The sequence below is a fragment of the Chinchilla lanigera genome, unplaced genomic scaffold, assembly GCF_000276665.1.
Source record: "Chinchilla lanigera isolate Chin_1 unplaced genomic scaffold, ChiLan1.0 scaffold00056, whole genome shotgun sequence".
Lineage (NCBI taxonomy): Eukaryota > Metazoa > Chordata > Mammalia > Rodentia > Chinchillidae > Chinchilla > Chinchilla lanigera.
The window spans coordinates 4,892,610-4,911,520 of record NW_004955457.1 but is presented as its reverse complement, the minus strand read 5'-3'; the positions used below and the strand labels follow the sequence as shown (position 1 = coordinate 4,911,520).

The window sequence follows — 18,911 nt, the reverse complement described above, 5'->3', positions numbered from 1 at the left end:
TTATGCATGGATGCTGTGAGAATGTAGCAGGAAGGGTTAAAGGAAGGCCATGATATTTTACTGAAAAATGGTGAAATTTTCACTTAATGAAAATGAATTTTAATAACATGAAGTATTAAAAAGCACAGAATTTGAGCAAACACAATTATGCATGCCTAATCATTATATAGGTGTTCTTTCTTCTTTTTTATTGAATGGATTCCATATATTGTAGACTTAAGAACAGTAAACTAATATGAAGGGTCACTTATGAGATTAGTTACTTTAAGGCTAAATTCTGTATATGTAATACTTTAAATTTTATTAAATATCCCAAAATCTTTTCTTTATTGTATAGCACCATAAAATACCTGATTTCTGACAATTATCTTTTATTTCTGAGCTATACAATGAATAAATATGTGGTCTAACTTTTTAAGATGCTACTATGATTTGCAAATATCATATCGGAACTGGACTAAAGTTTTGTTTATCCTTGCTCTTGTGACTCTCTTTAATCCTAATTAAATTTTGGAACAGTGTGAAAAGGTTATCTGTTTGGCTTTAGTGATCTTTGAATATGTATTTTGTCACACAATTGACATGACGGTTTCCCATACTGACACTAATGGGAATTGGAGTCTATTTGAGGAATCACCAAAGTTTACTGAAGGCAGCATTACGGCTCTTATTATTTTAAATTGAAGAGCAAAAATGCATAATAAATTACTCCTTGGAAAGATTCAGACAATTTTTATCTAATGAAAATAATTGGGTAGATTGCAAGGCCAGTTTAAGTTTAGTTCTGACTTGTAACTTGTTCAAACCAACTCAAAACTTGGTTTCTCTAATGGATTAGTATACATTCAGCTGTAAAGACTGTAGGAAGATGTGTTGAATTTGTCATGGGGAATTTAATCTCCATCTACATTCAAAATAATAACTTGTAAATATTTGTTATGACTCTCAAGGTTTTATTAGCTTTAATTCTTAGCTATAAAGAAAGCCAAGCTTTCATGAATACTGACTGATACTCATTATAAAATACTTCTAGCTGGGTGCAGTGGGTCACATCTGTAATCCCAGCACTTTGCAGGCTGAGATAGGAGGACCGGAGTGAGTTCCATGTCAGCCTAGCTTACCTAGTGAGTTCAAAGCTGGCTTGAGGGGCTGGGGATTTAGCTCAGTGGCAAAAGCGCCTGCCTGGCAAGCGCAAGGTCGTGAGTTTGGTTCCCGGTACTGGAGAAAAACAAAAAAAAACAAAACAAAGCTGGCTTGAATTACATACCAAAAACCTGTCACAAACAAACCCTTCTGTTTTTGTGTTATTAAACATCTGATTTCTCTTTATTGCTTTTTATAGTAAAAGAATGCATCATAAAAGTGGGAAGGTATTAAGAAAGGGTCTGTTTGCTCCAGCCACATTTTCTTTATTTTAATATATTACTATGGCTCAAAGCAAGTACAGGTAACTTGCTCATCAGTTTTAGCAAATACAGCTGAATTCTCTAACTGGTAAAAGACTGATGTAATGTCATTACACTAAAACCATAGAGGAAGAGAATGCACAACTGAAAAACAATACCTTAAAATTTGAACAGTGTTGTCATTTTTTTTTTTTTTTTTGTTCTTAATCCTTGTGGAAAATATCTTGCATCTAATCATTACAAATTTAAAATGTGTAAGTTCCTTCTCTCAATAGGAAATGTTAAATGTGTGTTATAGGTCATGGCTATTGGCCGCACGTTTGAGGAGACTCTCCAGAAGGCTCTCCGGATGTGTCATCCATCTGTAGATGGTTTCACTTCCCGTCTCCCAATGAATAAAGAGTGGCCGTCTAACCTGGACCTCAGGAAGGAGCTCTCTGATCCATCCAGCACGCGCATCTACGCCATTGCCAGGGTAATACATGCCAGGGGGTCCAGAGCTACTCTTTATTTTTTTCTTTTACAATATAGTCAGCATGGACTTTGGGAAAACCAAACCACAAAGTGGTATTGAAATTCAGGGATTTGGGGAAAACTTTTTAATTTTGTTCAATAGAGAGTTAGACTGGGGGCTTACACGGATTTCATTAATTATTTTATAATTAATAAAAGATTATCCTGTTTTATTTGACTGTAATCCTGGGCTTCATGGCACGTTGCAGTTTTAAAAGGTTATTACATAGATAAAATGTCTCTTCCTCTTAGTATATGTAGTATCAATAATCTTAAGTAAATTTGACAATATTGACTTGCCATTTTCTATACTTTCATCCCTCATTCCTTGAAAATGTGTAAAACTGTATTTAGAAAAGAAAGCCCATATGGTTGTGTCATTTAGTATGTGCTACCTAAGACCCTAGCATAATTTTAATTTATTTGCTATTTTTTCTGTGTTTGAATAACAACAAAGGCAGACTCTAAAGAACCTCTATGATTACAGGCTTTTTTATGTAATTATTTTATTGTATTATTTTAGAACAAAGAAGCCCCACATCTCCTCACTTCTACTTCCTTCGGATGCAAATTACATGCCTTATTAAGCCTTTCTCATATTTACTGTGCTTAGAGTTTTGAAGTTTCAGTTCATCTGATTGTATAAAAGGTGACTCGGGCAGCTGGAATCTGGTCAGAAATCCCTGAATGGCTTTTGACATTTAAGGAAGTTCAGGCATTAATCCTTCAACAGTATCAAATCACACTGGGTCTCCAAAGCCCCGCTAACCATTTTATGTGTATGTGTGCATATGGGATGAGTTGGAGAAAATACAAATTTTATCCTTAAGAAAGAAATCCACTTTATCGTTTGCCTTTGGAGCAACAGAAAAATGCAGCGTTTATGATTTTGAACTCACTGTAATTTTTATATCCATATGCTGAGAGTCCTGGGGCGAGAGGAGAAGGAGAGGAAGGGATGTCTTCTTCACTGAATCTAATATGTACTCTCCTCACTCTTATGATTTTAAAATTTAGAATGTTTACATCCCATTGAAATCCCAGGGGACACTATTATCTTTTGGTGGATGTTTTCAAAGTTGGATTTCAAAATAAACATTTTTCTGAGATGTTGGGAGGAGTGCAGTGGTGAGAAATTATTCTAGAAAGCCATTTCACCTTTTAAAATTAATATTGTTCCTGTTGTATTTGGTCTTTTATTCAAAAAGCAACTGTGACATTCACATGCACATTTGTGGATGCATTAAAACACACACATGCACTCATACACACAATTTTTCCTCAGGCCAAGGACAGTAAATAGATATTTTTCCCTAAGTTTGGCAACCCTATGTCTCCCATTTTGAGGCAGATGGAAAAGGAAAGCATTTCTGAGTTCCCAGCTAGGCTGTAAAACTCAAGCAAATCTCTCATTCTTTTCTAACACGTATAAAAGCTGAGAATTCAGGGCAAATGCGTGGAGGTTCATTCTTGCACGGAGTACTCTATGTACAAGCAAGAAGTGCAGAGCCTGAAATATAAATTATGTCTGCCAGAGCGCTGGGAGAAGGAACTGATGTCTGTTTGTTAGAGGTCATCATTACTGTTCATTTCCACAGCAGCCAGGAACTTGGTGATTTTGACAGAGTGTAAGGACTGTGGAAGGCTGAAGGGGAAAAAGAATGAAGGGAGTGTGTAAATCTCCCCTTGCTTTCATGATTCTTAGAAAAGGGCAACTTGCTCTGAGGTCTGATTTTTTTCAGCAGTCTTATTTCAGGATGACTGGATCATCATCTCTTTTGATTTGGGGAGAATGCAAGGCAATATTTTTAAGTTTGGGAACATTAAAGTAACCTCAAACATGTTTGGGGTCATTGTGGACTTTGTTACCGCGGTGTAACATGGCGAAGCTGGAGTACAGGGAGATGTGGTCCTAAGAGACTGGCAGGATTTTGCTTTCTGTCTAAAGCTACAAACGTGACTGAGTTATTCTTCCTCATGGTGAAATGACAGTAGGGTTGTGGGTCTTCCTTCTCTATGCGTGACTGGATGAAAACTTCCTATGACCTGTTAAAAGTATAAGTAACTTGAGGTTTAGTCTACCTTACAATTCTGATGGCAACAGTTAATTGTTCCTTTAATCAGTTGGAAAATAACATAGATTATAGGCCCTGGAAATATGACTTAACATCAGGAAGAATTCATCAAGGAAACACAATTAGACTTAGGAAAGCTATGATTTTAGATGTTCCTAATAGATATCATTTTATTCTAGCCCATAGAATTGTGAGCCGTGCTGTATCTCAATACATATGGTAGAGGCTTTTCTGACATCAAAAAATAAAAATATAGGGTGTCATCCTAAAATAAAGTGGCTTGAAATATTATTATTTTTCAACAGAGAATATATATCTCTGTGTGTGTATATATTAGTCAGTTTTCTCATTACTAGGATAAAATACCCAACCTCAACCATTTAAAGGAGAAACAATTTATTTGGTTCATGTCTCAGAGGTTTCAGTCCATGGTGGCCTGACGTAAGCAGGAACATCACAGCAGGAGGATACGTCAGAGTAAATCTGCTTAGTTCATTGGGGTCAGAAAGCAGAGTGGAGAGGAAGTTGTGAAGCATCAGACACAGTACCCAATGTCATGCCTCCATGATCCACTCACAGACTTGGCAGTATCTTTTGTAATCCACTGGGTGTCTCCCACACGAATCAATTTGACAATCTACCTTCACTGGCATGATGTGCATATCAACATTTACATATATATCTATATAATATACATGTTATATATGCACATATATATCTACATATACACTCATAGAAATAATAAGAAGGAGCCTCTTTTGAGTTTGAAAGTTTTGGTTTTGGTGGTTTACCTCTCCTTTCAGCTGCATTTTCTACTTAACTTTATGATGCAGTTGTACTTGCATTCTTGAGAAAGTGCCAAAAGAAGCTTGGGGGAAAGACTAGGCTGTCTCAAATCGATCCCAAATTATTACAACATTGCTTTGAAATTTATTAGGAGTTTGAAGAATACCTGTCTGAGCACAAAAGTCAGGTAACTGATTCAAAATAATTTTCTGTTAGAAGTTCTTTGTGAGGAAATATTCTTAAAAAAATAGTGGCAAGACTGATTGGACTCACGGATCCTCATTGCCTGTTGTATGTTGAATTGAAAATAGAACAAGACAGTGAACGTGTGTTGCTTGCTGGAGATAACTATCACGGTTATCTAATGATCAGTATATTGATTTTAGATTTCCTTACCAACCAACTTGACTTAACTACAGTTGCAAGAGATTTTCTTTAATTCCAAAGACATGTCCAGTGTAGGACACGTGTAACAGAGGGCAGGACCAGTCACTAGGATTCCACTGAGCACAGGTCACTGTGACAGCTCAAGGCAAGTCCCTCTTCTGGGTGCCATCCGTGGAGATAGTCAGCAATATCTTTAGGGTTATTGGAAGCAACATCAGCGATGTCAGTTTCGTGTTTGACTCTGAATGATGTGGAGAAAAGTGGCTGCTCTATGTTTCCAGTCAAATAATACATTTCAAATTTGCCAATGAAACTTTCTGTTCTCTCTCTGTCAGGCCTTGGAAGACAACATGTCCCTTGATGAGATCGAGAAGCTCACATCCATTGACAAGTGGTTTTTGTATAAGATGCGTGACATTTTAAACATGGAAAAGACACTGAAAGGGCTCAATAGGTAAGGCAGGATGGCTCATACTCACTCCAGGTATCTTCTGTGCAATCGCTGAAGGGACTTTGTCTTACCTTTCAGCATTTAGCCAAAATTCTGTTTCAGTGAGTAAATAGCATCAGCATCAGCAAATATTCACCATTACCAGAAGCCAAGTGACAGTTTTTAAAATTTGTCTTTCAAAGATATCTATTAATATGTGTAACCATCTTCTATCCCTGCTCTCACCATCAAACATTGTGATGAGATCTTCAGGTCTTTTGAATTTACGAATACTTGATACACATGTATGCATGTTCATGTTGTTAAATTACCAAATATTACCTAGATTTCAATTTTATCATTCAGCTATGAAATGAATAATACCTCTTTTCTATAACTTTTCTCTTAAACTTTGAAGTCCAGCTTTGACTTTTAATATCAGTGTACACATTGGTGTATCCTGATGAGAAAGGCATTCCTTTTGCATTCTGATGCTGGTGACAGTGAGATTTCCAAATCAGCATGAAAAGAAATCCACATTCAGGTTTTTGTTAGTAAACTCTTTACCTTTCACCAATTTACATTTTTATCTCCTGCATAGCCAATTATTTCTAACTTCCTTTTCATGTTGAGACTATTCTAGTAAACTTAGTGTTTTAAAAAAAATCTACTTTTTTACCTTCCACAAGAAGAGTGTTTTCTGAGGCACCTGAAGCTTAGAAAATTGTGGGTCTTCAGCATGTATACAAGATAAGAGGAGCATTTATTATAAAATTAAGATACATAGTACGGTCCTCCTTCAGCTTCTCCCCTCTAAGAGAGCTCTGAAATACACTGCTATTAGAAAGAAGAAGCCTTACAATATGTTAAGACTGCTATTAGAAAGAAGCTTTACAATATGTTTAGAAAAGGAAAGGGTGTGTGTGTGTGTATGTGTAAATTATTCTCAAATGATTGGAGAAAATTTAATTACTTAAAATGTTGTTGAGGACAGCAGACAATCTCAAAGCCAGTACTGCTCATCTATTTAGCAACTATAATATACCGTTCAGTAGCTGGATTTGGTCTAGTTGAGGGGTGTACCACTTGGGCAATAATAAGAATACCTGCTTTTCTTTGCAGCGAAATTAGATGTTTTTTTTCTAAATCTATTTAATAATTGCCCTGTCAAGTGCTTGATTCTGAAGCCTGGGTATTCCTATCAGACAAAAAAGAAATCAGCTTTAGTTGCCTGTAAATCATCCTTTCAAGAGGTCACATAAAATGAACAGCAGATAGCAAATAATTTAAGAATTGAGCCTCTACATTCATCTTAGAATTTTGCTGACTTGAGATTCTCTTTCTTCGTTTATGATGCCAGCAGAGCTTCCACGTTGAGTTATGGTTTGTTCTGCTGTTCAGTTTCAGGCAGCGATTCCAGATGCCTATGAAAGCACTCCAATTAAACCACAGGAGGGTGCTAGAAACTTACAGTACGCCAAGAGTAGCAGTGAAAGAGACCCGGGTGGGAAGTAGCAGATGTTATTGTGATTTAAATTTCCACCTGATAGACATTCTGATTTTTGAACAAATTTAATGTTTTAATTGAATAGTTTCTGTTACAGCCAGTAGGCAGGTTGAGATTCTAACTGAGCAGAAATAAGTGCATATTGATGACGAAAAGATCCTTGGAGGATTGGAACAAACAACTCACTGTGTAGATCACTTACAGTGTCTTTCTGACTTCTACATTCTGCTACATTTATTTGCTGATAATGAGAAATTTTCAATCTCCATTTCCTGGTGTATTTTAAAAATAAAGATAATCTATCTTGTTCATAATGATCTGTATTAAAAACATTTAATATAAAGTTTGTGATGATTTAAAAGATTCCCCCAAATAATTTATTATCTGTCTGATGTGTCTACATCAAGGGAGGTTAAAATACATATTGTACAACAAAAGCTAAAGGAACTTGGCGTGGAACTCAGAGATAGCATAAGTAAACCTCAGACCTGAACTCAATTATCTGACAGACAATTTCCTGTTTATTTTTTGTAGTGTCAGTGATGCACAGATATGAACTATTTGGTGATGCTTATTATTTACAAATGTTAGGTAAATGAAAAGAATGGTTTGCCACTGAAGCTGTCTGTCTCTATCCTTCTGTGGCATGTAGGGATCTGATGTTAAAAGGATATAAAAACTGGTGAATTATAAGGGTGTAGGACTTGGCTGTCCTCACCCTGTTTTCTTATCCTCACCATTAGCCTGGACCACAAACTCTTGTACTTTTTTCCCCTCTGCATTTAAATATTCAGAAGGGTTAGTTCTCTAGGTATGCACTGCTCCAACAATAATCACAGTTCTGTATTCATGGCTGACTAATGTAGCTAGTTTACTAGGTTGGAGAGGGGTTGAGAAGATTAGTTACTCTTTTTACATTTGCACTGATTTAAAGATCTCAATTTCTCCTATGATGGAAAATCTGATTTTGGATATAGGGTCTGGATGTAACTGTTTATTTGATGTGTTATCAGAGGATCTCAAATTTCTCCTGTCTCAGCACATCTCTGGTGCCAATGTGTGCAAGTTTCTTTACAAATTTGACATGGGTCCCTTAGGAAATAGGCAACAAGGCTCTCATTTGGGAGAAGAGAAACTTAGCGAGAGGAGGAATATAGAGCGCTATACTTGGATTAAGTTTTATTGGTTTCCTTCCTTGTGCATTAAAGCAGCATGGGCTATAGAGCCAGATCTATTGGGAAATAGTCCTATCCACTCTGAAGTCATGGGTGCACTCTCTCCTTCATTCTTCCATCCTCACATTCTTGCTGTCAATATCTACTTCATAGTTTCTTGTGAAGCTAAAATGACATAAATATAAATGACCTCTGGTACATGGTGACTGGTCAAGAAGCATTTTTATCTTTTTTGAAAATCAAAATACTACTTGCTATGAAAAAGAGCATTTCATGATTTTAAATGTATGCATTTAAATGTTCATTTCAAGAGTCATTCTTTGCATGTGTTTATATATTTTGCCATGCATTATCTTAATTTTCTTTGTTGTATTTTCACTTATTTTAATACAAGACATATTTTTAAAGAAACAGTGACAGCACTATACCTATCACAATATCAATAGCAGTCTATTGTGCTAACGAACCAAACTTCATGCTCTACAATTGTTAGTTATGCTAAAATTTGGAAATCTAATGAACACATTCCCTAAGAGAGGTCAGAAACCACTTGAACTGATGCCCAGTTTGTGGCTTGTATTTGCCTATAGTCATCTGAAATGAAGTCTATACTTTGATTTCAAATATACACACATATTTAGAATATATGGACTGTCAGTAAGCTGATATGGGGAAGACAAAACAATCATTATAACAAAGCAGCTACTATGGAAATATCTGATGAATTTTCTGTGCCTTTGCAAAAGTAGAAATTGTAGTAAGAGATCCCTTTACTTGAAGGTTAGAGGTAAATATGTGTTATGAAATCCCAGCCTTCTGCAGGGTGATAAGCAAAGGTAAACAGGTGTTAGAACAATCAGCTCAGTCCTTTTGCTCTGAGTGATCATCTCCATTGAACTGAGGAAGCAGTTTCCATGCCATGAGCATAGAATGGCAACCTTTGCAAAACTTCCAGAGCAGTATCCAATTACTGGTTTAGTGATAATCATTATTCAGACTGCTTCAGAAAAACATTCTCTTTCCCACTTGAGTTAACTGACTTTTTTCCTTTTCCTGTTAAATTGTTTATGGCTGCCCAACAGGATCCTAGAAAAGTTTACCATTCAAGGCAGTTTTCCCAGTTTATAAGCTAGTACAGTGGCATTACCCAGGGCAATAGGATTTATGGTGGATTTATTTAAGGTTTGATAAGTTTCTCTTTACTCAGTGTGATGCGAACAGTATCACATAGTATTTCCAGGGCCTTCTATGGCTATACACTGGAATTTAGATGTTTAATGGTTACTAAAGTTCCACTAACCTCACATTATCAGAGACCTCTATAAAGAGTTTGACAAAGATGAAGTATTTTTTTTGTACTGCAAGAGGTGCACAAACTTTACTGCTGACCTATCCAAAATTTAGCCCTTATTCATGCTAACACTTACTCTTTCACACATTGTGCTTCTCCCTTTTAAAATTTCCATAAATACTCACTGAAAAATGTGCTTATTTTCTATTAAAAGAACAAAAGTCTCACAGTCCTTTTCTTGATTAGTACATAGATTTAATTTTAGTCATACAAAAACATCCAGCCTGGAGAGAAGTGCAAGTACCTTTAGTCAAATAAATATATCAAATGTCTTTGTTAACTAGGCTCTTCTGATGTAGAAGGTTCTCTATAGTAACAAAAGAGTGGATTTAGAACTCTGTTAATACAGAAACTTGAGTTTTGATTCCATAATACTGAACGTCTTCAAAATGTACAATTCTGAATGTCTTCAAAGTAAGGTAATAATCACCAACTTTTTGAAACACATATCAGGCACTGTTCTGAGCACATTGTTCAAACCTGAGCAGGACTCCAGAGTCTAGGATATTTGATATTTAAACTGTTATATATTTGATGTTTAACCTGTTTGATTAGTTAAGTATATAAATACATACTATCTATGTTTAGGGGTATAGAAATGTAAGTTAGATAATATCTGGAGGAATAAGACTACATATAAAAGACACTTTCAGTATGGTTATATTATCCAATAATAGTCCTCTTGCTGTGAGCCAGCTCATGATAAATGTTTCAACTGTGTTAATAATCAATAGACAAGCACAGGTATAAGGATTCCTTGGTTGAACTGACATTGCTACAAGTAATACAAAACATTATAATCTATAATATCACTTTGGATTAGCAGTTTTATAGTGAAAGAAAATCCTGATGCTTAAAGGAAAAAGAAATATGAACAAGCAGGAAAGGTACGTGAGAATTCCAATTACCAGCTTTGAGTACCTGCTTATTCTGTGCCTGTTACTCTAAAATTAGAATTTAGTAGCTTTTATTTTGGGACTTCTCTAGCTATTTCCAACCAACATATCCAACTTCAGGATATTATTATACAGGCTTAATTTCTACAATTGGGCTTTTTTTATTAGCTAAATCTAAGCTGTATTGTTCTCAGTACTTCTTTTATGTGATTAACTTCAGAATACTCCTGGTTTTTCCATGTTTATTTACCAAATGGAAGATTTTCTACTATATGATGATTGTTAGTCCTGTTGTGTTTCATTAAATTTGGGCAGTTTTGCTAGAAAGATCCATTTTCTCTGGTTCATGACCAATGCTACCCATGAAAGTAACATTGTAGATGACAATTTAAAAAGAATCTGTTTTCACCCATTTTAGATGTTTAAAAGTAGGGTATACACTCAATGAGAAACATCTCATGCCATGTAGGTTTTGGAAGTTAAGTTTTAGATTTATTTCTCTTTTAATTGTTGACATAAATTTGAGTTTATGTACAAATTATACAGGAACTGCTTTTATTCAGTATTTATAGTTTATAGGGAGTGTTTCCTTTGCTAAGCTAATTCTGATATTAAAATCCTCTTTCCCCTTCACTGCCACTTATTACTACAATCGATGTAGTAAAGGAGAGTACAGTGTAGTTTTCAAGGGTCCAGTTTCCATCTGAACATCACTATGTTCAGTGTGATAAAGTATGCCCATTGGTGAGGGCTGAAAAATCATAGGCATGCCTATTGCTTAGGAAAACAATCTAGGGCAAGCCTGGTGAGTTCCACTTGGTCGTTCAAGTGCTAAATTGAGCTCAGTAAAGCTGGCCATTTCCCTGCAGCCACAAACTTCTCGCAGATGCAATAATGCAGGTGTCACCTTAGCTGAAACACTCCCTCTGAACGACCTCTCCTACGCATGCTAGTTTCCATTGACTTTTTATTTAACTTGCTCATGAGGCATAGCAAAATCAGACAAGAATGTTTTGTGCTTGTATTTGATTGAAGTTTCCAGGGGAAATGTGTCACCCAAGAGCTGTTAGAACTTAGATATAAGAAGGAATAGTTACTGCTTTACTTTCTGAGATAATATATAATTTCTGATAGAAAAAAATTAACAACTTCAACCTTAAAATATTAAACATAGAAGTAATTTAGGGAAATAAAAATATATGGTTATAATGCATATAATTTATCAGATACTTTAGTATGACATATGCTTATTGTATCATTAATTGGGATGTAAAAATGGGACTGAGGATGTTTGAACACTTTGGTGGAGCCCTTTGATTTGATTTGCAAAACTTGGTCTTATGTGCCCTTACATCACAACTAACTCATACTATCTTTCTAAGTTTTGGTTTACTCTAATTTTTGAAAATCCCATTTATTTCACCGGACAGACATACAACTAGATGACAGTATAATATATCTCATATCAGGTATTTAACACTATAGGAAATAATACATATTAATATCCTATGCTCTTAGTACTCATACTCCAAGCCACTTATATAATAAAAATTTCAAGAATATTAAAGATTGAGATTTACCTAAACAGATTATTTTTTCTCTGTAAAAATGGAATATTACTATAGGGAATTGTGGACTAATATAAAAAATATACTTTATTTCCAATTTGCTGTTATGCTCCATGTGATAAGATAGGATGTTTTAAGTAGAGTCATAGATTTGATAGGACTGCATTGATTTTTTAAAACTAATGATTTATTTAATTACAGATAATATCTTACATTGAATATTTAATGTTCTGAGAAACTTCATTTAATTTATTATTTAAATTGTGGTTTCATTGCTTTGACAAATCATTGTAAATTTTTGAAAATGTGGAGGAGTACTTATGATTCTGGTATGGACAAGATAAATGTTTTATTTAATGACTTTTTAGAACAATATTCATATTATGCTTATTATATAATATGCATATTATATAATGATAAAATACATATTATAGTATATATTTCTGTATTTTAGTTTTTACATGTCTAATAGTTCCAAAATCTCAAGTTGATTTAAAACAACATATACACAGAATGTGTCTAGTAATGAGTACTATAGTATATCTAATGCAACATCTCCAACCTCAGTGTAATGGGGATGTATTTACTTGATGGCACTTCTCTTAGACCAAATGGTATTTGTTTATTAATATTTATTGAGTATATCCTTTGTGCCAGGCACTCCATTAAGTCCAAAGCCATCGGTAGATGACTATTTTTTAGTCATTAGCTGGTCTACAATTGGCTTCTGATGTATACAAATAGTGGTAGATAGACAGGATGTATTATTGGCCTCTGAGAATCAGAAACATGAATCCATGGCAGTTCACTGAAGGTTAATAACAAAATCCCTAGTACTTTTGTACCTCCTGTAAGTCTCAATGCTTAATGCTGCTAGAGGGATCTATCCCTATCCCATATTTTATAGCAGAAATTCTCCAAGATTTCACAAGTCAGTCATGGTAAAACAAAGATCTGAGTTCAGGACTTTTGAGTCCAAGGACAGCACTTTTTCTTTCAGTGTATCCCACTGATGTGTGAGCGAAGAGAAGAGAATTTACTACAAAATAAATAAAATAGGACAGCTTTTCTGTCTTAGAGAAAAAAAGAGGAAGATAATTGAATAAGTCCTCAAAACTGATGAAGAACTAGTAGGAGTGGAAGCTCAACTCTAAGGATGAAATTTATAGTGAAAAGAGATAGGTAAATGTGTGACTCTCAGAAAGTGACAAGTTGTGTTTGCTCTTGTTTTGTTTTGTTTCATATGAGTAGAAATCTTACTATAGAACAAGACAGTGTAAGGACACAAATTAAACTTGATGCTGCTCACCTAGTTGCTTGCTGTTTGAAATAGTTGAGGCCACATAGTTTCATGTCACTGTTCTGTAACTATTTCATAGATGGTGGTGTGAGCCTCCAGTTAGGTTGAGAATTTCCCTAGGGCAAATACCAAATAATGTAATGTCTTAATACACTTCTTAGTGAGAATTCGGTTGATTTGTATGACCGTAGAATAGAGTTCAGCACTGTAAAGTACAGTGTTAATTCTGAAGCATATAAATGTGGTCTATTCTTTATTTACTGTATTTTGGCTTAAAGAAAGCACTGAAAAATATCTGTAAGATGATAAGTCAATTAAATAAATAAGGAAATGTTATTTGTAGAAAGCAGAATTAGAATTCTCAATCATGACAAAACAGAGGGGAATGTGGAGAGGAATGCAGTTTAAGTCTTGGTCGCTCAAAAGGACCCACATTAAGTGGAAAATGTACACAGTCCAGGGTATAAACTGACTCTGTGTTGGAAGACACTATAAATCAATGTCTAGATTTTAATTTTTCAAAATATGTTTCCATATCGACTCATTAACTAGGAGGGCTCTGGATAAACATTTTTAATGAAAGGTGACTTATCCAATTGTTTTGCATTATTGGGGAGAGAGTATATACAAGTTAGCATTAAAATACTGAGTTGCATTATAAAAATCACTAATAAGAAGCCAGTATTTATACAGTTATGATTAAATAACTCACAGTTTTAAACTCATGCATTTTCTGAAATGTTTACATGAGAAATAGCCCTAAATATTTTCATTTGTATTGAATTATTTGACTTAACCAGGAAAGAAGATTAAGGCAAAAAAAAAAAAAAAAAAGGAAAAACCCAGAGTATTTATAGCACAGACATCTGTGGGTTTTTTGGTGGAGAATATCACTATTCTATTTTTATGGACGGTGAAACTGAGTCATACCAAGGTGTGTGTCACTCTTTAAGTTCTGCCAGTCAGGGGAACGCAGGGAATCTAGCTGAGGATTTCTGCCTTCAGTTTTAGTCACATACGCTTTTCAGAAGCTTCCTTTTAGAGATATGACTTTTAAATCAGACAGCTGGAGATCAGTTCCTTCTTAGCTGTCAAGTTGTGAGCTGCATGTTTTCCTGCCTTATTGTTGACCCCACTTAGAGCAGAAGCACTGTGAGGAATGTGCCCTTTTCCATAACTCTTGTGGGGAGGACACAGCGAGCCTGGCAGGGGGAAAGCCCTGCAGGTCACTTTTAAAAGACATAAACATTTCCAAGGGCACGGAGACCTAAAATAAGATACATTTTAAAAATTTGTTTTATTTATAATGAAAGAGTACATATACGTTCTTTTATATGTACACATACATTTTGCTTCAAATAAAATGTGCATGCCTTGTTTTTCCATGTTTATGCATTTGTGAGAAAAAACAAGTGGGTGTAGAATGGAAATTAAATTTACGTAAAATAGGCTTCCAGAGCTGTCCTTCAGAAGCTAGATAATCAGTTGCTGATCTCTAGGATTTTTTTCACCTGTAATTAATACTGAAAATGCTTTTCCAGGGGCCCAAAGCCTCCATGGCTGACCTTGGCTAGGAAGGTGGGGTTTGATCCCAAGGACCGTGAGCAGCAGCCCTGCCTCCTGAGGGTGGAGGCTGGGGGATGTGTTCTGTAGGGAACACATTTTCTTTAGAAGACAGATTTTGGTTTGTGAGGAGTAAAAGCATGATTACCCTCACTGCTTTAATGTGCTGGTACAGGAATTTTACCTAGGAGAGTGAAAAGATAAAGCAAGCTGAAACATGGGGCCAAATGGAGGTGGCATGCCAGTTTTGTGTTGCTGGACTTTTTAAGTCTTTCTACCTTTTCTGCTCTTCCTCTTTTTCCTTCCTCTTGTCCTTTGCCTCCTCTGATAAGTTGCTTGGAGTTACCTGAGTGTTTATGTGTTTACTGTTTCATGCGGTTCACAAACTGTTTGGGAGAGTTAGAGTCTGATTCTAGGGTATGGCCACTTTCTAGAAGCCAAAACTGTCATGTATTGAAAGTTACACATTTGTTGCTTGGGACAACAGATGTGGTATACGGAAAAGTACCGTTATGCAAAAACAGGACTTGATTTAAAAATGGAGAGTTTTTAAGACATAGGACTTTCAAACACATTTATTAGTAAATTAACATTGTAGCACATCAAAGAGCGTTCGGTCTCCATTTCTGCTGAGGCTGTGTAAAGTGTTCCTTTTATCTGTGAGATTTACATTCTAGATCCATATTCATGGAAAACATCAGGTTTTATTTACAGAGTGCATTTTATTTTTGGGAGAGTATACATTAGATAGACTTAAAATTATAAATAAATGTGTTAATCAGAAATAACAGAAGCACTGTTTCATAATATAGATTTTGCCTTTTGTTTCAGTCTAATCAGATGAAACCTTTTTGATAAGTAAAAGCATGGTTTATTTTACACTAATAGACATGGCCAACTGCTTTGGTCAGGTGGTTTCCATTTGCTTTTCCTCTTTACTGCATTGTGGTCAGACTTAAAAGAGCGAGTACCAGAATCATTGACAAATAAAATGTCTTTCACTAAGGCCCAAAATAACAACCTACCTATACTAGCTTATTTGCCTCGTTATTTGCTCTTTGCATTCATAGAACATAATTATCATATTATATTTAACAGTGTAGACCTATCCTGTAACAAGGTAATATCACAATATTTCTGGATTATTGATGTCATGAAAAGTTTGGGAGAAAATGAATATAAAATTCTGGAAATTACAATTATCTATTTGGGGGCTGGGAGTATAGCTCATTGGAAGAGTACTGGGTTCACACTTTGGCACTGGGAAAAGTGCTATTTAAAAATATCTATACTGTCAGTTTCTCATAAGATTTTCTTTTTGTTTTGATCCTCTTGTTACCACTGTTAATAGCCTGTAGGTAAAATATAATGTAAGTATGCTATCTCTTCAAAACCAATGCTTGTGATCTTATAACATTATTGTGATAGTTGGCACAGATCCCAAGAGATAGATATCAAGTAGGTATGTTTTATAAGAACATTAGTGTAAGTATGGTTTGTTCTATATATGAGAGATAAAGATTGAGGTTTTAATTCCTTTATAGACATAATTGCTGTATGAAAACAAACATGACACTGTCAAAAATGAAGAGAAATTAGTTGTACTGTCTATGTTTTTATCCTTTGCTTTCCTAGGCAGTAGTCATGTTTTTTTTTAAAGTCTTATGTTCCTTTTAAGAAAAAAGGTAACTTTTATCTTCTTGAGAGAGAAGATGCAAACACAATTAACTTCTTCCCTGGTGGCACCATTGTGATTTTTGTCATGTCTAAAACCTGAGAAATGTAAAAAACAAACAAACAAACAAAATCAATGAGGCCATCCAGAACTTAGGGGAGAAGTTTGTGCAGGGCTGCTAGGCAGAGATCATATATCTTAGTCCTCTTTTCATAATAAAGCAGGTGTCATTACTGAACATTAGGCTTAGTGATTTTTTCAGATTTTGTCTTTTGGGGGATTTTTTATTTTTCAAAAAAAGAGGATAATAATAAAATTTGAAGCTGGTCCCATAATTGTAGGCCAAGTGGAGTGTTCGTTTTCACATTAGAGCTTGTGCAATCTGGAGGAAAATTTGTTTAGTATTACTTGTGAGTTGGTGGATCAGATAAAAGCCAGTCAAGTGGAAGAGAGGCCTGTGTGAAGTGCTTGGGTCCCTTGGTAATTGCGATGCTGCGGGCGTTCCTCCAGTCCGCTAATAGATTTCCCCAGCTCCGCGGTGCCAGGTGAAAATTTCCTCATTAAGAGGAATTTATTCCATTTCCTTTTATCATTTATTATTGAAGACCAAGTGTGAGTGGAGGAAGCTTCAGAGATGACAGGGTAGAATTTTAAACAACAACAAATCTACATTGGAAGTGGGAGAGAGAGGAGCAAGCCTTGTATTGTTTGTAAACCAAACAGCACATGAGAGACTTCTGCAGGAGAGGCTGAGCCAGGCTGTCTGTCGGCTGAAAGATTATGGCAGAGTGTGTAAAAGTTTGAATGTCTGGCTTTAAGGTGTTTTTTCTCTCTCTGAAATTTCACACTGTCATTTTGTTCTACTAAGTAGAGAGAAACTGAAGGTTATGAAAAGGCCAACAGCACAAACCTTTGGTTCTTCTTTGTTTTATTGTTTAGATTTTATTATGCAGTGATGAAAGTCTAACCTTTGAACACTTTGCCTTTGAACTCTGAAAGCAAGAAAAGCTGGTAGGGAATATACAGATTTTAGAGGGTACAGTTCTTTGGTATGGCATTAATGTGTATATGTTTAAAAGCCTAAAAAATAAACAAGATGCTGGTATGCAAAAGTATGTATTAAATAACAGAAAGATCCTTTAGTATACATGTTTTAAAATTGTCAGCTTTACTGCAATTCAGCTGATCACATTACATTTTTAGCTTGGGATAAGGCTTTCTTGATTTACAGTATTCCACAGATGCAGCATTCTCTATTGAGGCTTCAAAAAGCAGTTTGAATTACAATTTTAGCATTTATATTTCTTTTAGTAATTATTCTGTTTTAAATTTGTTCCAAGTTAACATTTTCACTTTGAAAAAATAAAAAAATGTTATGGACTCATTCCTAAAATAAGGGTTACAGCAACAGCAACAACAACTACAAAAACTTAATGATGGTGGAAGCCGTTTTGAGCAGACAAAATGGAGGGTAGCCTGATAGTGGCAAATAGAGGAAGAGCCTGTATCTGACTCTCCACATTGTTAAATGGGCTTCATGTTCACTTAAGGTTATTCATCTTCAATTTGACTCCAAAGAGGTTTAACCTTATCTAAATCACTAGCCCAGAGCTAATGAATCGTGTCTTCAAACTGTCTCTTCTTTTATTTTATTACAACGGGACACAAAATAAAATGTTGTATCAGAACAAGTTGGCAATGACATCAATTTTCTCTACATGCAGTGATATGCCAGCAAGACTTGGTCTATACAGGAGCAGAGGAGAAAACAGATTGGGAAAATCAGAGTGACTCAGCCTGGCCCTGTCATGGAGTTAGGGTAACCTAGGTAGCACCTGTCTTTGGAATGCTATGGTGGGTCAGGATCACCATCTATTTCTCAGTAGGAGGTCTGCAAAGTGCTTTGGACTATTTAATATGTCTGAAGAGTAAAAATTAATAGCTAGAGAGACTATCAATGAAATATGATAAAAAACTATAATGCTTTGAATGTTATATAAACACACTCAGTGTTTTCATTCAAGTTAAGGTGGATGAATGCATTACTAATATGCCATACTAATTTAATATATTCTAATTTTCAAGGCATTTAAATATTATGTCATGTTATTTATCTAGTTATTTGCATGTTGGGCAAGGTTAAAATGTTTTTGGTTTATTAGGAAAGTATTGTAAGAATCCACTAAGGAGTTTAAAATATATACTGGGCAGGTGTAGCTCAATGTATCGGTCTCAAAATTCTCACCTGGAATGACTTGAGGGGTCACTCTGTAGAAACA

At 35.2% G+C, this 18,911-nt stretch overlaps 1 protein-coding gene across 1 annotated transcript in view; it reads left to right on the top strand.

The window, feature by feature from the left end:
• The window catches only part of Cps1 (carbamoyl-phosphate synthase 1, mitochondrial), a 113,269-nt gene that overhangs the window by 49,864 nt on the left and 44,494 nt on the right, over window positions 1-18,911 (top strand). Inside the window, exons 20-21 of the mRNA XM_005396941.2 lie at window positions 1,705-1,881; window positions 5,503-5,621. Of these exons, the coding sequence (XP_005396998.1) occupies window positions 1,705-1,881; window positions 5,503-5,621 (296 nt within the window). The remainder of the gene's footprint in view (window positions 1-1,704; window positions 1,882-5,502; window positions 5,622-18,911) is intronic.